This window comes from Moschus berezovskii, chromosome 9 (genome assembly GCF_049115385.1).
Source record: "Moschus berezovskii isolate FMDL1 chromosome 9, NW_MosBer_1.0, whole genome shotgun sequence".
Lineage (NCBI taxonomy): Eukaryota > Metazoa > Chordata > Mammalia > Artiodactyla > Moschidae > Moschus > Moschus berezovskii.
Window position 1 is genome coordinate 19,157,915 of NC_142468.1, and position 25,375 is coordinate 19,183,289.

The following is a 25,375-nucleotide window of genomic DNA, read 5'->3' on the forward strand; positions in this document are numbered from 1 at the left end:
CATCTTGAGGACAGGGCCCTTTCCTAAGCACTGGCTCATTGGTGGTCCCCTCACTTCTGCCCTCCTTCAGTTAATTTCAGAATGATCCTATTAAAATATAGACATCATATTGTCACCCTTCACTCGAAACTGCCAGTGTCTTCCGAAGCGGGTGTTGTTAAGTTGCTCAGTCATGTCTGACTCTTTGTGATGCTGTGAAGCACGCCAGGCTTCCCTGTCTTTCCCTCTCTCCTGGAGTTTGCTCAGACTCATGTCCATCGACTCAGTGATGCCATCCAACCATCTCATCCTCTGTGGTCCCTTCTCTTTCTGCCCTCAATCTTTCCCAGCATCAGAGTCATTTCCAATGAGTCGGCTCTTCGCATCAGGTGGCCAAAGTACTGGCGCTTCAGCGTCAGTCCTTCCAATGAATATTCAGGGTTGATTTCCTTTAGGATTGACTGGTTTGATCCCCTTGCAGTCCAAGGGAGTAAACATTCTTGGAGAGGCCTACACAGCCCTTCAAGGCCCCAGCACTCTCTGAACTGGGCTCCTGCTCTCCCCCTGGCTCACTGTGCTCTGGGCAGACAGACCCCAGCTTCAGAGCCTTTTTGTGCTAGCTCCTTTACCTAGAACATCCTTTCCCGATGAGCAGTGTGGCCCCCTCCCTGCTCCTTCAGGTTAGTGCTTTCCAGACCACATCTAAATGTGGACCCACCCCCCCCATCACTCCTGACATCCCAGATTCCCCTATCGCTGTCCCCGCTACCCCCTCTCTGTTTATCTCCAAAACGATGATTACCATCTGCCATTCTATGGGTCTTGCTTGTTTGTTTTCTGTCTTGTTTCTACACCACTAGAGTATAACTTTTATGAGGAAAAGAATTTCTGTCTCTTATTCATAGCTGTGTCCTCATCACCTAGAACAGAGCCTGGTACACAGTAAATGCTCAATAATTATTAGTCAAATGAATGAGTAGAGCACAGGCTCGTCCATGTGGTTCTGCTGTGATGTCCAAATCTTCCAGACGCATTCCCTCTTTTGCACCCCCACCCCCCAAATTGGAGCAGCATCTCAGCTCCGAGCCAAGTCTCACCCCCAGCCTCCTCTGTCCTCTGCTCCATACTTGGCTTCTTCGCTTCCACTCCCCCTGGGCCCATGTCCAGATTGGGGGAGCTGTGTCTCACCATGTCTGATGGTCTGAGTGTGTTAGAAGGGGAGGAGTTTTGCTTAGAAGTGCAAGGAGAGGGAGACTTTAGGAGGTGAAAAAGAGGGGCTGTCATGAACTGAGCATCTCCCTGTGCAGACACTCTATGTCCGTGATCTCATCTGGCCCCATAACAACACTGGGAAGTGGACTTTGTTCTGCAGATGAGGAGAGCAAGGCCAAGTGTGCTGTGCAGGACACAAGACCTGAGATTTCACCCCAGACAGCTTCTTGGACTTTCCAGTGATCTGTATTCCCTTGAACCATTTCATCACTCCATCCATTCCTGCTGTCCTTCCCCTCCCTCACCTTCCCGCTAAGTTCTAGCAACTTGGTTGGTCCACTCACCAGCAGAGTGGTGAGCTTCCTCCAACGGTGTGGGTGTTTTCCTGTGTCTTAGAGGTGGGAGATTGCTTATCTGTGGTGCCAACCTCTGGATGCTGATTCCAGGGCTCATCCTTGCGTGTTGGCAAGGGGTGAGGGGGTTGGCAGAGCAGAGGGTGGGGACCACAGGCCTTCTGGGGGGCATGATCAGTACTCCTGTGGTGTGGATATCCTGGGCTTCTAAAACGAGTGGTAACAAGGGCCTGCAGGGTGCAGCCTGGGTGATGGGTCCTCATTGTGAGCCTCATCTATTTTGAGCTTTATGAATCACAAAGCAGGGAGTCAAACGCAGCCAAGAAAATGGCACCCCTGAGGAATGAGCAGATGGATTCCGGGGGCCCACCACCATCTCAGGAAATCAGGGCTTCAGTCCCCTCCGGTCTCCTCCCCTGTGGGGTGAGTGATAGCAGTCCCCTCCTCCTCCTTCCCCGTGAGCCTGAGAGTCTGGTGGGCATAAATGAAATAATGATTCTTAAGCATTTTACTCCTTGTATAAATCCAAGGAAATGTGATGAGCTTAACTCCTCAAAATAATAAGCACCAAAATAATAAGCCTGCACATTTGTATTTTTTAAAGAAAACTAGAGTCAGGTGGGGAAAAAAAAAATCTGAGCACTCGTGATGTAGCAGGAGAACTGTCTGCCATTGTCTGTGGGATTTCTGCCTCCTTTGCACCATGGCTCTATCTCCAGGCTCCTGCGTCAGAGAGAGCCTGTGATGGATGGACGGATGGATGCAGCTTGTCGAGGTGTTTCACCACGAGTTCCCATGGGGCAGCCTGTCTGTCGGCAGAGCACAGCCTCCCCAAAGAAGGTATCTCTTGCAAACTCGACAGCTAACAGACAGTTCCCTCTTTGTATATTTCCCCGAAGAAGAACTGTCTTAATCTGTTTTTTATATGGCATATTTTATTATAATCCATATATGACTTACAGGTTCCCAGTCCTCCATCCCGAGCCAAAAAAAAATGCACAAGGAGTCAGAGGCTCCATGAGTCCGTGACATCCGAGCGTTTGCATTTTTAAATGACCTGGGATTTAATTACTCACCACGCTCCTCTGTTGCACTTTCGGGTTCTTGCCTGCATCCTGTTAATGAGCTCAGTGGCTCCAACAACCCAGTGGAAGCCTTGCATTTGGTGTGTTGGGTGGCGGCTTGGGGCACCTGTGTCAAAAGTCTGTGGCTTTGATCTTTACCCGAGAGGATGGCTGCCCTGTCCACAGCCATGCAGAGAAGTCACTGCTCTTCACTGGTGATTTTTTTGTTTTGTTTTGCTTTTATTTGCGCTTTTCTTTCTTTATCTTTTTAAAAAAGACTTCTATGCTTCAATCCTTGTTTGTCTAAGAGGTTTTTTCTTATTTGGAAACCGATTTGCTTCGGTTTGCACAGAAGCTGTCTCTGGTGTGATGGATCGTGCTGGAAGTCACCCAAGGAGTATCTCTGTTCCCAATTAGAAGTGGAGGCAAAGCTGCGTATGGGGGCCCGGGGAGGCGGCTGGCTTGGGTGACAGCTGCTGCCGCTCTGGAGAGAGTAACGATCCGTGGGTTTATATCCATGTGTATAAAATCAGGCTAATTTAAAGATGAATTATGTGTGTGTGTTTTAGACCATTTTCTTTTAATGTTAAGTGTTCGATAGCTCCTGTCAGGTTATGTGGTACCCAAATTTGTGTGAGGATCAAAATGAATACGCTTTTAAAAAATTATTAAATCCTATATCCAGATGAGCCGTATTAGAATAAAACTGAATCAATGACGTCCCTACGGGCTCCATAGTGAGCGTGTCTAGGACATGCATTGTGCAAGAGCTTGGACCTGTTACCTTATTTTGCCTTCACACTGGGACCTCCTGTGGTCCAGAAGCAGGGAATGTACCCTTCGCTGCCTTATGGGGAGGGCATTGTTTAGCCTGTCACTCTGACCTTGCTGGCTTTACCCATAGTGCTTTGAAACCAAGGTTTGCCAGGGGTCAACTAGAATGCTGTTTGGGAATGGCTCTCAGACTAAGAACTGTATTTAAAATGTCCTCCCAGTTTTGAGAAGCAAAATTTTAGCAAATGTTGCTTTTAATGCTATAAAGCTGTAGTGTTTCATAGGGTAACCACCAGTCACGTGTGGCCATGGGACACTTGAAATGTGGCTAATCTGTATTGAGTTGTGCTGAAACTGTAAAATGCACACTAGATTTCCAAGATTTAATGTGAATGAAATAATGTAAAATATCACGGTAATTTAAACATATGGATTACATGTTGAAGTGATAATGTTTTGGATATATTGGGTGAGATAAAATGTATGTTAAGACTAATTTTAATTAGCCTCCAATTAAAAAAAAGACTAATTGTACTGGTTGCTCTTTGCTTTTATAAATGTGGCTACTAGAAAATTTAAAATTACATGAATGGCTTGCATTATGTTTCTGTTTGACAGTGTTGCTGTGCCATTAAGTCAGAATCATTCAAACTTCAATGATAATAACATATAGCATTTGTAAGACTTAGAACACCCCAGACTCTTTACATATATGATCTAATTTTGAATCTTAAGTTTTTAATGGGAAAAGGGTGAAGAAAAACTTGATAGCCTCTTTTCCCCACTGTTTCCCACACTAGTTTTTGTGGGGATCTTTTTGGAGTTTCTATGTGGGGTATATTACCACGTTTAATTCTCATGCTAATGCTATGAAATAGATACTATGATAATTCCCATTTAATAGATAAAGAAACAGAGACTTAGAGGTTGAAGTAATCAGCCTGTGGTCCTTTGGCTAAAACATGGCAAGGCCAGGGATTGACTTCCGGGGTTTCTGAAAGCAGAACATCTATGAGCCGATTAAATACTTTGGAAAATTTCTCTGTGACCCTGGGAAGGTCTCTATGTCTTTCTGGGCCCCACATTTCTCATGAAGTGATTGGACTCTGAATGCTGTTGGGGGTGCTTCTAGCTCTTCAAATGTAGGAGGGCCCATTCAACTCTTCCCATTTTGCTTTGCTTCTCACTCTTGCTTCTGACCTTGCGTCCATCTCAGAGGGCCAGGTCCAGAGGACCAAGAGGGTGGATTGAATGATCAGAAAGCAGGATGGAGGAATAGTTAGCAGGGGAGGAAGAAGGAGCAGGGGGAGGAGGAAGAGAAAGTTTACCAGTGATGGAAAATTCTGTGAGTTCAGTACTGTTGTGCTGAGTGAACACCCCATAGAGATGTTCACATAGAACACAAGACCTTGACACAGACCTGCCCTCGGCCTCAGCAAAGGTCTCTGCCTTTTATCTTGAAATATGAAAACTGTGGAGAGGATCTAGGAATGCAGTGAACACGCACAAAGTTTTGGAAAAAGACTTTTCATGGAAGGACCAAATTGAGGCAAGGTGAAGTTCATACAGACTAGCAATTAGGTGAATGGGTTCTGAGTCAGATTGGGGTTAAGGCGGGATTTTGCCCCTGACCAGCTTTCTGATACTGGGCATGTTCTAAGTCTCCCTAAGCTGCAGCATCCTCATCCTGAAATGGGATGATAACTGTACTCACCTCTTGGGTGGTGGTGGGGATTAAGTGATGCACGGCAGTAGCAGCTGACACAGTTTGAGTGTTCACTACCTACCAGGCATCTGCCACATGTAGATTGTGTTTTTATCTTGCCTTGTAGTTCTGTCAGTAAAGAATCTGCCTGTAATGCAGGAGCCCCGGGTTCAATCCCTGTGTCAGGAAGATCCCCTGGAGAAGGAAATGGCAACCCACTCCAGTATTCTTCCCTGGAGAATCCCACAGACAGAGGAGCCTGGCAGGCTACAGTCCATGGGGTCACAAGACTCAGACACTACTTAGCAACTAAACCACCACCACCAGGCATTCTGCGTGTACACGAACACATCAGCGCTCATTGGGGCTGAGCCTGCAAACTACTACTAATACAATGAGTGGGGCTCTCGTCACCATCTTTACTGTGTCTAGGAAAGATCCTTTGGCGGCATTCTTGTCCTGCTGAGTGGCTTCCGGTGAAGTTACTTTTCTGAGCCTCGTGTGACTCGTTTATAAAATGAGATAATTAAAGCAGATGATCTGTAAGGCCTTCTCAACTGTAAAATACTGTGCAGTTCGGAAATAGAATTTATTTAGTGTTGAGAAGGCTGAGGGGGATACTAAAATATGAACTTCATATATATATATATATATAAATATATATATGATTCTTATAAGTTTGAAGGATGGTGAACAGCTGTTCTCCTTTGGCTGAGGACAGGGCATGAGGCAACACATTTTAATTGTTTGAGATTAGACATTTGGAAGCCTTTCCTGACTTGGGAGAAAGACTAATGTGTCACTGGATCAGGCTCTAGAGCTGCACACTTTGAACTCATCAAGGCAGACGGTTGGCTATTTTTCTGACACTGAGATGTAACTTCATCACACAGGCCTTCCCTGAAGCCTTGATCTTAAATAGATATCCCACCCCCCGACACCCCAGCACCATGTTCTTCCTTCACATTTCACCCTGTTGTTTTCTTCCATGGCACTCATGACACTTTGCATATTTATTTTGTACTTTCCTGGTAGCTCAGATGGTAAAGTGTCTGCCTACAATGCGGGAGACCCGGGTGCGATCCCTGGGTCGGAAAGAACCCCTGGAGAAGGAAATGGCAACCCACTCCAGTGTTCTTGCCTGGAAAATCCCATGGACTGAGGAGCCTGGTAGGCTACAGACCATGGGGTCACAAAGAGTCGGACACGACTAAGCGACTTCACTTCATTTAGCGCTTGAAGTCTGTCCTTTTAGATTGTAAGCCATGTAAAAGCTGGCTTGGTCATCATTTGGTTCATCTCCTGTGTACCTGGTTCTAGCACAGTGGTTGTCACAGAGCAGGTGCTCAGCAAATATTTGCAGAATGAATAGATGGGAGAATGAGTTTCAGGGGTGGTTGGCTGGGTGGTAGTGCTTCTTGATAGACGTGAACCCTCTGCTTGCCTTTTTTAGTAAGAAAAATCCCAAAGACCTTACCTTTCAAGAATGTTATATGCTGTTTCTCCTTCCCATCATCATCTCCTGGGGTCTGATCACACAAGCATGTGAATTTCTTCAGTTTTGATGCGCTGCCCAAGTGCCCTTCCTTGTGGGCTGCTCAGCCTGCATCTGAGCAGGTTCTAGTGGAGGAGACAGAAGGGGTAGGTGGAGTTTCATTTGAGGGAGAATAAAGCCCAAGGGCTTCCCTGGTGGCTCAGATGGTAAAGAATCTGCCTGCAGTTTGGGAGACCTGGGTTCCATCCCTGGGTTGGGAAGATCCCCTCGAGGAGGGCATGGCAGCCCACTCCAGTAATCTTGCCTGGAGAATCCCATGGACAGAGGAGCCTGGCAGGCTACAGTCCACGGGGTCACAAAGAGCTGGACATGGCTGAGCGACTGAGCACACCCATACAGAGCCCAGTGGAACATGGCTTGGTTGTGCTGGTTGTTTCCATTTGCTCCCCAAGGTCTGCTCTTTGTCCTTCTTTGCACTGCCCTGTGTGAAGAAGTTGACCTCAGTGGTTTTATCAGTGAGGTTCCCTTGCCCTCTTGCTTCCGGTTGAGGTCGGCCAATGGGCAGACAGGAAGAGCAGGAAGACGAGGGAAGGAGAGGGAAGTTGGACGTGTGTGCCTGGGTTCTCTGGCCCACGGGCTCGCAGACTCCTACATGGGAGCTCGCCCAGGCTCTCTCCAGGTCTTGCAACACGCTCTCTCTGTCCCTCCAGGAACAGCGATGCTCATAACTCCCTACTGTTAACTCCCCTGGGTGCTTCCCCATTCCTTGTCCCCTCATTCCTGTCTGCTCTTCTATGAATAGTCCCCACACTAGACTGCATACAGGTGGGCCATTCGTGCCCCTGACCATTTGCTGGGGCACCTCACCCCTGTGGCCTTGCACCATCTTTCCTGATAGAGGGTTGGAACCATGCGTCTAACTGCAGGGTCCGGGGGTATAAGGTACAGGGTCCAAAGAGAGGGTTGGAGGGATATTTTGTAGTTAATCTGAGTGCGATCACCTTTTCCTGAGGTTTCTGTTTTTAATGAAACAACAACAACAAAACTGACCAGAAGACCTCCACCCATCCTCTGGGTAGGAGATGGGAGGACTTCTCGAGAAAGGGGGTTCAATGTCTCTCTCTGGTTTCTCTCATGGGCAGGGCTGGCTCTGGTTGCCACTGCTCGGGTGGCCGCATGACCTCCAGCCCCAGGAAGCCAATCAAACTCTGATGTCTTCAGAACACACGGCCCGACGTGCGGGCACTGCAGCTCCTGGCTGCTGATTGGGGGCCTGTTAGGCATCCGCTCTTTCATTATGTTTCTTCCCTGGGCTTCAGAGGCCTTTACTTCCCTGGTGAGTTGATTAGAACAGCCGCTCTGAGGTTGAAATAACTTTTCACGGAGCAGACTGGAGCTGGGCAGCCAGCATGGCCACGGGGAGGTCATGGAGTTGACAGATGAGAGTTGGCATGGAGGGAGAGGATCATAAGACTTGAGCCCAACACTGGTGCACCGCTTTCGAGTTTTCAAAGTGCTTCAATGTGAAGGAACACATTTATGCTCCACAAAATGGCCTGGTGGGGAGGCTGGGCATTGTCACCCTCACTCTTGTAGATGTGCAGAAAAGGGCTGGGGGGTGGTCCTTGAGTGCCTTGCCCGAAGTTACAGGGTCGGAGAGTGGCGGAAGCGGGCCAGAGACCCTGCCCGTCTGACCCTGTGTCCATCAGGTGCCCCTCCTACCCAGCCTCCGCTGTCTCTGAGGGAGCAGGCAGGGCTGGGCTCCGGCTAGGAGACTGGGAACCGGAGATGGAAAAGCCGGACCCAACTCCAGTGTTTGTGTTTGACCAGGAGGAGAGCACACAGGCCTTCTCAAGTCCTTCTCAGATGCTGTGGTTCCTGCTTGCCCTCAAGGGCTTCCCCCACCTCCTGTCCTGAGTGGGTTGACGCTGCTTTTCTGTTTTTCAGAAGTGGAGCTGCCCCTGAAGAAGGATGGGTTCACCTCAGAAAGCACCACCCTGGAAGCCTTGCTCCGTGGTGAGGGGGTGGAGAAGAAGGTGGATGCCAGGGAGGAGGAGAACATCCAGGAAATACAGGTATTTCTGTGCTTGTGGGGTAGGGGGGATGGGAGGGGGAGGCGGTGACCCCAAGCATCACCGCCCTGCCTCCAGAACTGCAGTCCCAAGTTGGGGCCTCCTCTCCAGGGCCAGGACTGTGTTTCCACTGCTCCGAGGCACCGTTGCTGGGAAGCTGGCCTCTGTCTCCCCGTTCATCCACTGAAAATGGAGTTTGGGAGCCTGTGTGTGCCAGGCACTGTGCTGGGCCCTGGGGACACAGTAGTGAGCAAGACTGACCGAGTCCTCACCTTCTACTGGTAGCAGAAAGCTTGGGTGGACGGCCCCCAGCCTCTCAGGGAGTTCCCCCAACCCCTGCCTCACGCCCCATTCCCCTCCGCTCTAGTTCCCTGGCCGCCTTGTCCTTCCCCAGCCCTGCCACTCCTCCTCCAAGGCCAGTTTAGAAGTCACCCTGCCCCCTGCCAGGTGGGGTTGGTGGCTCCTGGCCCCGTGTGTCCACCACCCTCTGTGCACGGCCCAACTAAGGCTGTCACCAGGCAGGGTCACCAGGCAGCTTGATAATGCATTTTGTGTCTTCTTTATGCTTCTTGAGTCTCCATTGTTGGCACAGCAAATTGTAATAATATTAATTAATATAAATATAAAATACCAGTTTTTAATAATTAAGCATAACAAGATTATTATAAAATTAAATCACATTTATACTTTGCATTAAAATTTTATATTTTATGTTGTACATGTATATGGCTATGAAATTACATCTTTATTATTAATTTTGCATTCAATTTAATATTTATGTATTACTATATTAGCATGGTAATTAAATGACTACCAGTTACATGTTTGATTTGCTTTGTAAGTACCGCCAGCATGCGGACACTGTCCAGCTGGGGACAGGGCCTTCGTGTTCACCACTGTACCCTTGGGGCCTTGCACGTGCCTAGCAGAGTCAGGTCGCAATAAAGGCATTGAATAAATCCATGAACGTGGCCTCCTCTACCATCCCTGCCTTCAGATCAATAGATGCTAAGATGCTTTTGAACTGTGGTGCTGGAGAAGACTCTTGAGAGTCCCTTGGACTGCTAGGAGATCCAACCAGTCCCTCCTAAAGGAGATCAGTCCTGGGTGTTCATTGGAAGGACTGATGCTGAAGCTGAAACGCGAATACTTTGGCCACCTCATGCGAAAAGTTGACTCATTTGCAAAGACTCTGTTGCTGGGAAAGATTGAGGGCAGGAGGAGAAGGGAGTTGGTGATGGACAGGGAGGCCTGGTGTGCTGCGATTCATGCGGTCGCAAAGAATCGGACACGACTGAGCGACTGAACTCAACTGAACTGAACTCTTGTTTCTTCAGTTGTGTCTGACTCTTTTCAAACCCTATGGACTGTGGCCCACCAGGCTCCTCTGTCCAGGGGATTCTCCAGGCAAAAATACTGGAGTGAATTGCCATTTCCTTCTCCAGGGGATATTCCAGCCTCAGGGATCAAATCCATGTCTTAAGTCTCCTGCATTGGCAGACAGGTTCTTTACCACTAGTGCCACCTGGGAAGCCCCGAAAGAGATCAGGCTCTGTTCTATCTACAGCCTAAGCAATTAATCACCAGGCTCCTCTGTCCATTGAATTCTCCAGGCAAGAATACTGGATGGTCTAGTCTCTTCTGTTTGGTCATCGAAACATGGCTTCTCAGAGTTACAGCCCCAGTAAAGATCCTTACTGATGCAAACCTGTATTTGTCTGACACATTGTGGAGTCGTCTTCGATCGCTGTCTTTCTCCCACAGCCGGTATGCGTTCCTCAGGTATCCTGTCCACTGCTCCCTAAACGCAAACCCAGAGGGGTAGCTCTTCTCCCTATATATCCTGCTGCTGCCCTGGTCCACGCCCTCACAGCTCCCATCTGAACTGTTACTGTTGGTTTCTGAGTAGCCCCTGCTGGTGACTGACGGGGGCCTTCCCTGTGTGCAGAGCCCTGCACTGGTCCCTGCTCTCCCGCGTAAAAGTCATGTCCTCTCCCCTCCCTCTGACTTGCTGCTCCCTCGTGCAGGCTCACTGGGCTCCAGGCGCCCCGGTCTTTTGCGCCTCACTCTTACACCAGGCACGCTCCACCTCTGGCTGTGCTCTGGCTGCTTCCTCTGCCTGCACAGTCCTCTCCCCAGACATCTGCTCGGCTCTCACCCTCACCTTCTTCAAGTTCAGCCCCTGTCTCTTCTGCTCTGTGAAGCGTCCCGTGACCGCTGAATGTAATACCACATCCTGTGTCCTCCGCACCCCCCAGCAGTCCCCATTCTCTTACTCTGCTTTCCTTTACTTTTTCCCCATAGGTTTTATCATCTAACATAACTTACAATTTACTAATTTATTACCCTATTGTTTGTTTTCTGTTTTTGTTTCCAACAGAATATAAACTCTTCGAGGGCAGAAATCTCTTGTCTATCTTGTTTGCACGTCTTTTGTATCTCAAAGCCTAAACAGTGTCTGGCACATAGTAGTTCAATTCAGTTCAGTTCAGTCGCTCAGTCGTGTCTGACTCTTTGCGACCCCATGGACTGCAGTAGACGCACAATAAATATTCATTACATGGATGCACGAGTGAACAGATTCCTGTGAGTCGCCATCCCTAGTCCATCCCCTCTCCATGTCCTGCTTTGATAGCTGAACTTTCATCCCCAAACACAACTCTGCTTGTACCACGCCCTTGTTTAAAAAACTTGGCCTGACACGCTTTTGTTTCCTGCTAAATAAATGCAGAATGATGAGGGTGATCTTCTTGGGCCTCCTCTCTCGGCTCCTAACCTAGTTTTCAGGCTTATTTCCCACGATTCCTTTACTCCTTCTGTTCTCCAGCCTTCTCCCCTCCGTGCCTCTGGTCATGCTGTGCCCTTTATCTGGCGAGCCTTTTCTTCCATCGCCATGTGTACAAATTCCTCCCATCTATTAGGCTCGGCCCCAATAGCACCTTCCCTGTGAAGCCTTTCTTGATCACACCCAGCCCCTAGTTCTCTTTTTACCCCTGGCATTTAGAGCACCTAGTATTTTCTTCTTCTTCTTCTTTTTTTACTCTTCATGTATTATATCCCATTTTTTGGACTTTTAGGTCTTTGAAGTCACTGTCTGTCCCATCTGTAATGCCGGTTGAGAGACTTTTTGTGCAGTTAGTGTAATTTGACCAAGTCAGTGAGCGGGACAGAAGCATTGCCCAGAAGTCTTGATGCTCCAGTGATAGGCAGCCCTTTCCTTTTTGAGCTGGAGATGAGTTTGAGTCCTTCTCGGGCAGCATCAGGGCAGTGTGCGGCTTGTCATTGTTGAATCACCACCATTGCCCTCATTCCTGATGTAAACTGAAAGCCTACTGTGTGCAGAGCATGGGGCTGCCATCCGCTGTGCTAGAAGCCAAAACCAGGACCAAAAGCCAGATGAGTGTACATGGTTTTATTGACTCTGATCATTAAAATAAAGTGTGCATGCAGCAAATGAACCGTTTTGTTCATTTTCCTTTCATGCATTCATTCCACTAAAATTTATTGAGGGCCTCCTCTGAGCAGGCGTTGTGCTGGGTTCTGGGGAAACAGGGAAACCAAGGAGAGACCTGTCCCTACCTCTCATGCTTATAGTCTAGTGTGACGTATAGATGGAAAGCAAGGAAACAAGTTAAATGGCTGCCTTTCAGGATAAGTGCCATGAAAAGAACAGAGCACAAACGCTCAGTCTAAGAGGAGAGACAGATTCTAGGTGCTGTCCTAAGGGAGACAAGGGCTATCCCCCAGTCCTTTGGGAGGAGAAGGTGTCAGCAAAGCCAGGGACCTGCAGAAGGGCTTTCTGGGCGGAGGAATGGTGCTCTTGAAGTTCTCATGATAGATCTGAACTCATTGCATTGAAAGAATAGAGGCTGGTGCAGCTGGAGCAGGGTGCCAGGGAGGGAAGGTCCCAGGATGGGGCTGGAGAGGCGGGCAGAGCCAGACCTGGAAAAGACTCGTGATTTCATGGGACATGAAAAAGCAATCCATTCAAGGGGTTTTAACCAGGGCAGTGAATTTGTGTTTCCTGAAGACCCGTCTGGCTGCTGTGTGGAAAGGAGACTGGATGCAGGGCCTGCAGTGGAAGGAGGGAAATCATCTAGGAGAATTTTGCACTGTTCCAACCAGTGATACCAGAGTCTTTAAAGAAGAATTCCTCTGAAATGCAAAAAAAATTCCTCCTTTTTTTAAAAAAACAAAAAGCACAATCACAAACAATCATTATCATCACTGTAAAGATTGTTTAGAGTCTCAAGGAGAAAAGTTATTTGAAAATGTGTTTGTTTTCCAAGTAATACCCTTGGCCAGGGAATGCAGGTATGTCATGAGGGGGTGAGCTGCGTCCCTAGCTGGACACAACTGCCCTGCTCTCCTGGTACAGGATGCCCCCTCTGCTTCCTGAACTCTGAATATGAGTTCTGTGTGTGAGGAGCTCCTGGCTCCTCCTGTGCTGTGTAGGGAGGCTTCTGGTGTCAGAGCCATGTTGCAGGAAATGCAGAAACACGGGAAACGCCGCTGTCACATGTGAGGCCCGAAGCTCAGACCAGAGGTTCTAGAGATGCAGGGAGGCCGATGGGAAGAGGGAGGGAGAAGTCAGTTTCCTCCCAGACGTTGAGACTGTGCAGTGTGTCTGGGGACAAGTGCAACCGCCTTCCCCACCTTTTGCCTTCTAACCCAGAGTTTATATGGTGGGTAATAAACACCTTCATAATGAAGCAAATTCGAATGGAGTCAGAATTGCACTGAGATGCCAGAGGCAATGACCTTTAAAGTCAAGACACTCAGAAGTTACCATGATTAAATGACTTCAACACCCAGAGAGTTTGCAAGGTGGCTCTACAAACAGCAAAAGCACATCTTGCATTTATGCCACATCTTTTCACCAAAGGCTGCAGAGCACCTGACTCGTCACTGTCCTGCCAGTCTTCCCCCAATGGTTCAGGAAGCCAAGGTTCAGAAAGGTTGAGCTGCTTGTGCTGGGCTGAGGCCAGCGTTTCCTAGCCATGGGCCAGAGGTTGTGTCCAGCTGCTGCTGCTGCTTCTCTGTTAGGTGTCTAAGGTTGGCTCAGAGAGCCTCAGTGCTGTCAGCTGATGGTTTCCCATATAAACTGGTAGAGAAGCCAGAGAAGGATTTACTATACCTGTTTTGAGTTCTTTGGGAGAATTTGGTTAATTAGCAATATCCTGACCACAGTGATGGAAATGGAACTCTCTGACAAGAAGGCAGTGGGAGAAGGTCGCTGGAAACTCACCCCTGGGCTTCCTGCTTTGAGGGCAAGCCCAGGAGGCCACTTGAACAGTGATGGTGATACTAGAAATCAGTACCGTGCATGCTGCCTTCTAAGCCTTTTCATAGCTTGTGTGATTGTCACACCATCACCATAGGATGGCTGGATGCTGGTGTCCTGTATAACTTGGTACCCACCCACCTTTCCAGCATCATCTTATGCCAGTCTCTCCCCGAGCCACTGAGCGCTGGTCACACTGGCCTCCTCGTGCTCCCTGGACAAGCTGTGTTCACCTCCCTGGTTCTGGGTGTCTGCTCGTGCTGTTCCCTCTGCCTGGAATACTTTCCCTCCTCTTCTTCCCTCCGTCCCTGTTCTCAAGGTTAGTCCCTGTTCATCCTTCACATCTCAACACCCTTTGTTCACTTCCCCAGGTGAGCCCTACCTGACCTCAGATAACGTGAAGTTTCTTTCTAACAGCCTCTCACAGCGCCTTGAATTTGTTTGTTGCTGTTTTCATAGCAGTTGTAATTATAGGGTTATGTATGCTGTTTGAATCTGTTTTCCCTGCATTAGGCTGGAGAGTCCACTGAGGCCAGGTCTGTAGCCACACTGTGGCTGATCTAGGACAGCTCCTACCATGTAGTCAGCCCTCGATAAATGTTTGTTGATTGACTGAATGAATGAGTTCCTATTTTGTAACTGGGGAAACTGAGGCATGAAGCAATGATGACTCTCCCAGGGTCACACAATCAGCTTACAAAGAAGCTCCTAGGACCCCTGACATGGAATCCATGGGCTCCCCTTCCCCTTATCTCATTTCTACTCTGGGGAAGGGGAAGCTGGTCCTCTGCCATAGTCTCTTATCCCTCCCTTAAACCTGGAGACATAGGTTTCCATTTTCTTGCCTTCCACCAAGTCAGCGAGGTGCTCAGGTCCTCTAAGAAGTGTCATAATATGCCTTGGAATTATCAGACACAAGAGCTAGGAGAGAAATGGAAACACTGAGCTGATGAACCTGACCTTGCTTTGGTTGTGGATTCTGTTGTATAATCTTGAGCAGTTGAAACTGTTTTCAGCCTCAGTTTGTTTACCTGTAAAATGGAAGTTGACTTCTCTGCTACAGTATGACTTGCAGGGCTGTTGGAGAGAGAGAATTAAATTGAATCTCTACTACAAGTGCTGTAATGACAATCCATTTCTCTTAAAAGAACATGACAGTGGGAGACAAGGAATAACACATTCATGTCAAATTCTGGTCAGATGGATAGGAAGTTGTTTTCATCAAACTAGGTAGAATTCCCAAATGCCAGGGAAAGGAGAGATGTATTTTCATATCTTTGAGGTGGCCCTTGAGGAACAAAAGGAAAATTACATTAAAGTAAGCTTTGGAAAAGACCCCTGATGCTGGGAAAGATTGAAGGCAGGAGGAGAAGGGGAGGACAGAGGATAAGATGGTTAGATGGCATCACCAACTTGATGGACATGAGTTTGAGCAAGCTCCAGGAGTTGGTGATGGACAGGGAAGGCTGGAGTGCTACAGTCCGTGGGGTCGCAAAGAGTTGAACACTACTGAGTGACTGAACTGAACTGAAGTTTTGACCAGACATCTTGGGCCTACATAGAAGAGCACCCTTACTAGAGTATTCTCTTTGTAGAAAACACTTTGTGGGCAAAAAGTGTAGAAAAGGTCGGTGTTCTGGGAGGACTTGGCTGGAAGAGTCTTGGGAGAGAGAGTCGGTACAGCCAGGAGCTCCAACTCCTGGCCAGCATTTTGGAGGCTGAACCACGGCAGCTTCTTCACTGTGCTAAAAAATAACAACAACAAAACACAACACCCTCCACATTACCCTCTGAGGATTTTCTCCTCTGTGCTTTATTTCTCAATGCTTCTATTTTCTTCTCATTTCAGAGGGTTTTAGAAAATGATGAAAATGTAGAAGAAGGAAATGAAGAAGAGGATTTAGAAGAGGATATTCCCAAGCGGAAGAATCGGACCAGAGGACGGGTAAGCTGGGGATGCCAGGAGGGAGGGAAGAGATCAGGGAGGCGGGGGGCCTGCCAGACAACTGGACCCCATATTCAGAATCCCGCTGCAGCTGGTTAGACAGTGTATCCATGGTCTTCCTCGCACAACACCCAGAGAGGAGACTGCTAGAAGAGCTCTGATCCCCGAGTTTAGAGCTGGCTAGAGGGAGAGAAGTGGCAGAGGACACAGCGAGGGGATGGGAGGGTGAGGGTGAGGTCTGGGCGAAGATAGAGGATGAGGAGAATGTGACTGCTGACCCCATTCCTCAGTCATCGAAGAAGGCTGGAAGTGTCCTGTCCCTAGGGCTGCCCCAGTTTCACAGGTACTGCTTTGGCATACTTTTCACCAGGCAGAGAGCAGAAGCTTACTGGGAAAGCATGGTGGGGCCATAGCTGATGGTTCCCAGGCAGGTGTGGCAAGAGTTTTGGAGGTGTGTGGGTCTGGAATACGGCAAGAAAAGACCAGAAGCCTGGGGAATGGCAAATAGGAAATCCATGATGGAAGGAATAAAAATATGAGGGTGACCCTTGAGGGGAGGGAGCCAAACCTGAGTGGCGCTCTCAGGCTTTTGGGGTGGTCCTCCAGAGTCCTCATTCTCAAGGCCAAAGGGGTTGTCTGTGGTCACCTTCAGGGATCTGCAGGAGTATCTGAAAATAACCCGGTGGAGTGGGCGCTGTGGGGATGAGCTGCCGCTTTCCGTCTGGAGAATTAGCGCTCTGAGGCTGGTCTGGCTCCTTCAGCCTCTGGACGGATGCCTACCCCTTCTCCGGACGAGAGGCTAGTCCTGGGTGTCCTCTGGGCTTGGGTTGAGTGGTGATTATGGCAAGGCTCTGTGTTCCCTGTGGCTCTTGAGTCTGAGCACACATCTGGATCACCACTAGAGCCTATCGAAATGCAAATTTGCAGGACCCACTCCTAGAAGTTGTGATTTAGGAGGTCCAGGGTCGGGCCTGGAAGGCTGTATTGTAAACAGGTTTCTAGGTGACTGGTGCAGGTGGCCCAGCAGTGCCCACTCTGAGCTACGGTGCTCTGACCTGGACGGGAGCTGGAATTTCTCAGTCTGGACAGGGCCGCCCGCTGATACCACAGCTCAGTTTCCTCCATGATCAGTGCTTTGTTTAATCTTTTCTTTGCTCCCACTTTCGGCTGGTTTGTATGTTTGTTTGTTTTCTGTGTGTGTAGTTTTTTTTTTTGTATGTGGGATATTTCAGTGCAAGTTCTAGACTTTTTTTTTTTTTATTTAACCTGTGCCATATTTTAATGTATATCTCTAACAGGCATCATTATCATACCTAATAAAAATAACTATTCTAGTATCCTCCACCTTCCCTGGTGGCTCAGTCGGTAAAGAATCTTCCTGCAATACAAAAGACCTGAGTTTGACCCCTGGGTCCGGAAGATCCCCTGGAGAAGGGAATGGCTACTCACTCCAGTATTCTTGCCTGGAGAATTCCATGGACAGAGGAGCCTGGTAGGCTATAGACCATGGGATCACAAGAGTCGGACACGACTTAGTGACTAAACCACCACCATTCTGGTATCCAGTCCCTGATCATTTCCCTCTGATTTTCTCAAAAATGGCTTTGGCAGTTTGAAACTTGTCTTTTGCATTCTATAACATACTTCTTCCTTGCTATTCCCTGTCACATACATAATTTTTTTCCCCTCCATGCCATTTATTTGTTGAAGAACTTGGGTGGTTGGTCTTGTAGAATTTTTCGTATTCTAGATTTGGCAGACTGGTGGTGTCTAATGTGCCCCTGGATCCTCTTTATTTCCTGAAAACTAGTGTTTTGATGAGAGACGGTTAGCTTGTGGATATTCGTGTGTGTATGTAAATACCTTTTTGGTGGGGCTAGACTCTTTCCTAGGTGTAATGTGTGTTTCTTATTGCTTCACATCTGGAGGCGTATGCTGTCCACTGGTTCTGACTTCAGCGGTGGTAAAACTGATCAGGAATTTGGGTGTTGTCAGCCAGAGCTCTCCTTAGAAAAGTGCCTCATCATATTTTTACCTAATCTTCTTAGTGGCCACTGATGAATTTGCCTGGACCCATGCCTTCATTGGGGGTTACAAAGTAACGAATGATCTAGTTCTATTGTTAAAGAAGACTTTAGAATGTGGGCTTTCTGGGCCTTTTGTGAATGCCAATTGCTATATGCCTGCAGGCCGGTTTCCATCCCTTCTCTTAGCCCAGACCAAACTTACTCTAGTAGATGGTAGACAATGGTTGTTTTAATATCTCTACTCCCTGAAATCTAGGCATTGAACTTGCAGTCAGCAAATATGAATTGGGTGTCTTCACCATCAGAGCAGCAGCAACAGTCATCTGTGCTGATTGTATACTTCCTGTACATTAGGCAGTGATGAGGCTCTTCGCAATGAGAGCTACGTTACTGAGAGTGATGGCAGCTCCTTTTTATGCTGCATTCTGTATTTCTTCACTGTCCGCTGGCCACTTGTGGCTACCAAACACTTGACATGTTGCTCATGCAAATTGAAATATGCTGTAGATGTAAAATATTCACCAGATTTTGAAGGTGGTGGTTTAGTCACCCAATTGTGTCCAACTCTTGCGACCCTTCATGGGGTCGCAAAGAGTCAGACATGACTGAGCGACTGAACTACCTAACTTGCTACCCCACGGACTGTAGCCTGGCAGGCTCCTCTGTCCATGGGATTTCCCAGGCAAGAATACTAGAGTGGGTTGCCATTCCCTTCTCCAAGGGATCTGCCCGACCAGGGATCAAACCCGAGTCTCTTGCATTTGCAGGTAGATACTTCATCAATTGAGCTACCAGAGAAGCCATAGATTTTGAAGACATAGTATAAAAAGAATGGTGACCATTTCATTAATGATTTTATATTGATTACATACTGAAATAAAGATATTTTGGATAGATTGGGTTAAATAAAATATATTACTAAAATTAATTTCATCTTTTTCTCTTTTCACTCTTTTCAAAAATGTGGCCATTGGAAAATTTAAAATGGCATGTGACCCCCGTTGTATTTCTCTTGGTCAGCACTGCTTCTTTCTTTCTTATAAGTTGGTATTATTACTACTGGAGAGGTTAAAAACTTGTTCAGGGTTGTCCAACCCAGTAAGGAAGAAGTGAGGATTTGAACACAGGTCTGTACTTTTCTGCTGGGTCACTCATGGCCTAGTGCCCAGCATGTGGCCATTGGCCAGTTTGTTGAATGAATGGTTTAATGATAGGAAAAGAACAAAAAGTCTTATTTGAGCTTTCTGGGCACTGAGAAAAGGCCCGAACACAGCAGTGGAGCTAGATGGGGCCTAGGCTAGTTCTGGGCCCATTCATGCTGGCGGAGGGGCAGTCAAATGGCTCTACATTGTGCAGTAGCATAGTGGACATGTCACCCATGGTGGGAACCATAGAAGAACCTAAAAGTTACAGGTGAGCCTGCCTGTGCTGGAATAAGGAGTGGAGACTGCTTCATGCACAACCTCAATGAAGCTACCCTTTAACGTGTATTCAAGCTGCTGCTGGCGCCTGGAGGACAGTCTGTCTGTTTCTGTTGTCAGGACTGAGACGCAGTCTAAGGCTGTCTCAGTATGTGGTCCCTGGGCTTCAGCATCAACTTCACCTGGGAGCTCGTTAGAAATGCAGATGCTAGACTCCACCCCAGTTGGGCTGAATTGGAGTCTGCACTCTAACCAGACCCCCAGATGCTCTGTGGGTTCATAGAAATCAGGGCTAAGGTAGTGATGACAAGAACAATCTCTACCTTGTCTGAACCCTAAGTTTAATCCCAGCTTTACCACTTATTAGAGTTTGGGTCAAGTATGTAACCCCTGTCAGTCAGTCAGTTCAGTCGTTCAGTCATGTCCGACTCTCCGCGACCCCATGAATCACAGCACACCAGGCCTCCCTGTCCATCACCAACTCCTGGAGTTCACTCAAACTCATGTCCACAGAGTCAGTGATGCCATCCAGCCATCTCATTCTCTGTCGTCCCCTTCTCCTCCCGCCCCCAACCTTTCCCAGCATCAGAGTCTTTTCCAGTGAGTCAACTCTTCGCATGAGGTGGCCAAAGTATTGGAGTTTCAGCTTTAGCATCAGTCCTTCCAATGAATACCCAGGATTGATCTCCTTTAGAATGAACTGTTTGGATCTTCTTGCAGTCCAAGGGACTCTCAAGAGTCTTCTCCAACACTGCAGTTCAAAAGCATCAATTCTTCAGTGATCAGCTTTCTTCACAGTCCAACTCTCATATCCATACATGACCACGGGAAAAACCATAGCCTTGACTAGACGGACCTTTGTTGGCAAAGTAATGTCTCTGCTTTTTAATATACTATCAAGGTTGGTCATAACTTTCCTTCCAAGGAGTAAGTGTCTTTTAATTTCCTGGCTGCAATCAGCATCTGCAGTGATTTTGGAGCCCCCCAAAATAAAGTCTGACACTGTTTCCACTGTTTTTCCATCTATTTCCCATGAAGTGATGGGACCAGATGCCATGATCTTTGTTTTCTGAATGTTGAGCTTCAAGCCAACCTTTTCACTTTCCTCTTTCACTTTCATCAAGAGGCTTTTGAGTTCCTCTTCACTTTCTGCCATAAGGGTAGTGTCATCTGCATATCTGAGGTTATTGATATTTCTCCCAGCAATCTTGATTCCAGCTTGTGCTTCTTCCAGCCCAGTGTTCCTCATGGTGTACTCTGCATATAAGTTAAATAAGCAAGGTGACAATATACAGCCTTGACGTACTCCTTTTCCTATTTGGAACCAGTCTGTTGTTCCATGTATAACCCCTGTGACCTTGACCAAATAATGTAAGTACTGTGGGTCTCAGTTTCTTCATCATTAAAATTGAGTTAGTAATTCACAACTGATTTTGAGTGCTTAATAAAGGTGAAATAGTATTAGGAGAGGACAAGCAAAGGGAATAGCCCTCTGACTTTGACAATGGAGATTCCCTGAGAGATGAGAGAAATTTAGGCCCAACAATTAATAACTGGCCCTAGTCTTTGGTTGGAGAAGGCAATGGCACCCCACTCCAGTACTCTTGCCTGGAAAATCCCATGGACGGAGGAGCCTGGTGGGCTGTAGTCCACGGGGTCACTGAGTCAGACACGACTGAGCGACTTCACTTTCACTTTTCACTTTCATGCGTTGGAGAAGGAAGTGGCAACCCACTCCAGTGTTCTTGCCTGGAGAATCCCAGGGACGGGGGAGCCTGGTGGGCTGCCATCTATGGGGTTGCACAGAGTCGGACATGACTGAAGCGACTTGGCAGCAGCAGCAGTCTTTGGTAGCTTTAACGCAACAATAAGCCCTACTGTAAGTCAGTGGTAACTTTAGCCCAACAACCAAAGCTTTTTAAAATTCATGAAATTCCTGTGAGTCATCCAAGTGAGTGTTATCAATCAGTTGATCAATCAGTAAGTGTTTATGATGCAGAATGGTGTAGTCCAGTGCTTCCCAAACTTTAATGTGCATATAAAGCACCTGGTGATCTTGTTCAAGCGTAAATTCTGGTGGGTGGCGACTGAGATCTTGCTCGATTAGCAGTATCCCAGATGATGTCAGTGCTGCTGATCTGAGCACTGCACTTGAAATAGCAAGAGTGTAGAACAGCAGTTCTCAATATTTATTTGGTCTCAGGGATTCTTTACTCAAAAATTACTGAGACACCCCCACCCCCCTCCAAAGCTGTTGTTCTGGCGGCTGATAACCAGTGATACTTCTCATATTAGAAAGAGAAACAGAAAAATGTTAAACTTAAGGGTACACAGCACATGGACTGATGACAGCAGTGTGTTCTGTAGCCCCTGGAAAACTCCACTGTGCACTTGTGGGAGGATGAGAGTGAAAACGTTCAAAGAACACTTCATCACTATTACAAAAATATTTTACCATCAGAGACTCCCTGAAAGGGTCTCAGCGACTCCCAAGGATCCCTGGACCACTATTTGAGAACAACTGGTATAGAGCAACTAACTCTCTGCTTGGGACTGAGTCTATCCTAGTTGAGAATCTTTTAGTTGTAGAAAACTCACCAGGTTAAGCAAAAATGGGAACTATTTGAAAAGCTGCTGAGCTATTACCCAAGATTTGAGCAATTTTTCAAGGTTCAGGAAGGACCAGAAAGTGGCCGGGATTTAGGACAGGGAAAAAGTAAGGAACCCAGGCAGTTTTTGGTCTTGACTCCTTCCTCCTTCATCCTTCTCTCATAAGACTGCCTCTTCTGCCTCTCTGTGCATGCGGCCCTATAGTTCCTGAATTTATGGGTCCCTAGCAGCAGTTCAAGTGACCTATACTAACTAGAGTAACTATTTTCCAATTTAAAGTCTGTTGGAGCTAGAATCTGATTGGCCCAGCTTGGTCATGTGTCTACTTCTGAGTCAGCCAATCAGCAGTGGCCAGTGGGGCAGGGCCGTGTGGTGCAATCATGCCTGCCATGGCCCACCAGTGTGTGAATGGGAGGTGGGGTGGGGAGGAGTGGAGTGAGATCTGCAGTTCTCAGAGCAGGAGGGTGGTTTTTTTGGACATCAGTCTCAAAGTCTTCTGTAACAGATTCTGGAAACCTGGGCCCCCATCTTCCATTGGCTTTGTGACTATGGGCAAGTCATGAGTCTTTTCTGAACCTGTTTCTTCAAGTACCAAATGGGAATGAAATTAGTCGGTTAAACTCAGATGGTATTGTAGGAATTAACTAAGCTAATATATAAGAAAGAACTTTGGTTGCTGTGTGCCCTGCATAGTACTAAGTGTCAGGGGTTATAATAAAATATGGAGTGTCATCTTTGCTCTCTGGGACCTTGGAATTAAATTGAGGAGAAAATGCTAATAGTCATGATACAATTAGAAAGCAGCAGGCTTCTGACTGTGCACTTACCAAATGCAATAAGAGTTCAGAGGAAAGAGAAGTCAAGTGGGCAAGGGCGGGAAATAATTTATTGAGTACTTCCTGTAGACCTAGCATTGTCCCCTGTGGTTTCACACCCCCTTATTAGCTCTATAGCAACTCTGCAATAAAGATGTTGCTCTGCCCATTTTACAGCTGAGAAAACTGGCACTTAGACAAGTAATTTGTCCAAAAACACATGCTAGTGTTTAAAGATATGTCCGTCTGACTTTAAAACTGATGCTTTACTCCTTAGTGTGGCAAGAGGAAGATTCTCGGAGGAGTGGCATATTAACAAGGCTAATGCATGGACCAGATATGGCTGGGCAGAGTAGAGGCGGATCCATGACAGGGATCAATCAAAACAAAGACTTGGATGTTGCATGAGCATGAGGTGACCGTGGTAGGGTTGGTATTAGGATATCACTGGATAAATCAGTAGGCTTCGGATGGCTGTGACTGAGTATGTGATTGAATGGATGACCATGGGCTCCTGTCCTTCACTCCTTTTGTCTCATGAGTCTGAGTATCATGCAGGATGCATTGGGTAGGGCAGCGCAGAGGTAGAACCCTAGCTGGTGAGTTCTTTGAGCAGCTCAAGGGTTAATTGATGCCCCTGGATTAAGATATGGAGTCAAAGGGAAATGCAAAGCCGGAAGGAAAGTTATGACCAACCTAGATAGCATGTTAAAAAGCAGAGACATTACTTTGCCAACAAAGGTCCATCTAGTCAAGGCTATGGTTTTTCCCGTGGTCATGTATGGATGTGAGAGTTGGACTGTGAAGAAAGCTGATCGCCGAAAAATTGATGCTTTTGAACTGTGGTGCTGGAGAAGACTCTTGAGAGTCCCTTGGACTGCAAGGAGATCCAACCAGTCCATTCTAAAGGAGATCAATCCTGGGTGTTCATTGGAAGGACTAATGCTAGGGCTGAAGCTGCAATACTTTGGCCACCTCATGCGACGAGTTGACTCACTGGAAAAGACTCTGATGCTGGGAAAGGTTGGGGGCGGGAGAAGGGGACGTCAGAGAATGAGATGGCTGGATGGCATCACCGACTTGATGGACATGAGTTTGAGTGAACTCCGGGATTTGGTGATGGACAGGGAGGCCTGGCGTGCTGTGATTCATGGGGTCGCGGAGAGTCGGACACGACTGAGCGACTGAACTGAAGATGTCCTTTGAAGAAAGATATCTGGATACAGAGAATGAAGGAGAAGACCCAAAGACAATTAACTTACTGACTGGCTGGTGGATTGGTTCATTTATTCAGCAAACATTCATTAAGTGCTGTTTAGGTGGCTGGCCCTGTGCCAGGTTCCATAATGGTGGCCCAAATAGATGCATTTTCCACCCTTACATGGGGGAAACAGAAAACCAGCAAGTACACCAACAAATATATAGTATAACATTGTGCGTGCGTGCTTAGTTGCTCAGTCATGTCCGACTCTTTGTGAGCCCTTGAACTGTAACCTGCCAGGCTTCTCTGTCCATGCAATTCTCCAGGCAAGAATACTGGTGAAAAGTGAAGTGAAAGTGAAAGTTACTCAGTCATGTCCAACTCTTTGTTGACCCCATGGACTATACAGTCCATGGAATTCTCCAGGCCAGAATACTGGAGTGGGTAGCCTTGCCCTTCTCAACCCAGGGATAGAACCCAGGTCTTGCGCATTGCAGGCGGATTCTTTTCCAGCTGAGCCATGAAGGAAGCCCAAGAATACTGGACTGGGGAGCCTATCCCTTCTCCAGCAAGTTTTCTCAACGCAGGAATCGAACCGGGGTCTCCTGTGTGGCAGGTGGATTCTTTACTAACTGAGCTACCAAGGAAGCCCTTAAGAATACTAGGAGTCATTCCCTTCATCCAGGGGATCTTCCCCGGCCCAGGGATCGAACCTGGATCTCCTGCATTGCAGGTGGATTCTTTACCATCTGAGCCACCAGGGAAGCCTAGTATAATGCCAGATAATGCCAAGTGCTGTGTGACATGAAGCAGGATGGAAGGCATTAGTGAACATACATTGGTCAGGAGGGCTTCTCTGAGGAGGTGACATGTGAGCAAGACAAGTAGGATTCCGAGTTTCCAGGCTTGATATGTTGCAGGAAACTGGAAGAGTGTTTCCCTGATAGCTCAGTTGGTGGAGAATCTGCCTGCAATGCAGGAGACCCTGGTTCAATTCCTGGGTTGGGAAGATCTGTTGGAGAAGGGATAGGCTACCCACTCCAGTATTCTTGGGCTTCCCTTGTGGCTTAGCTGGTAAAGAATCTGCCTGTAATATGGGAGACCTGGGTTGGGAAGATCCCCTGGAGAAGGGAAAGGCTATGCACTCCAGTATTCTGGCCTAGAGAATTCCATGGACTCTATAGGGTGGCAAAGAGTCAGACACAACTGAGTGACTTTCACATACATACGTACCAGCCACTGGAGGCATCCCTGGCCTGTGTCCCTGATGCCCTGGAGCCACACCCCCTGTTTGCAATTGAGGAAACTGAGGGAGAGAGAGGGAGCCCTGGCTCTCTGAGGGGCCTCCCTCTCGGCTGCTCTCCTCCCTGGTGGGTGGGAAGTCTTTTCAGCCACCCGGGCCCCCTCCCGAGTCTGCC

At 47.6% G+C, this 25,375-nt stretch overlaps 1 protein-coding gene across 2 annotated transcripts in view; it reads left to right on the forward strand.

Moving 5' to 3' along the window:
• The window catches only part of DPF3 (double PHD fingers 3), a 285,740-nt gene that overhangs the window by 150,593 nt on the left and 109,772 nt on the right, over positions 1-25,375 (forward strand). For both annotated transcript variants that reach the window (XR_008687334.2, XM_055437076.2), the window contains exons 4-5: positions 8,530-8,657; positions 15,788-15,883. Coding sequence is in view for 1 of the 2 variants with exons in the window: in XM_055437076.2 (XP_055293051.1) it covers positions 8,530-8,657; positions 15,788-15,883 (224 nt within the window). In the remaining variant the exon portion in view is untranslated. The remainder of the gene's footprint in view (positions 1-8,529; positions 8,658-15,787; positions 15,884-25,375) is intronic.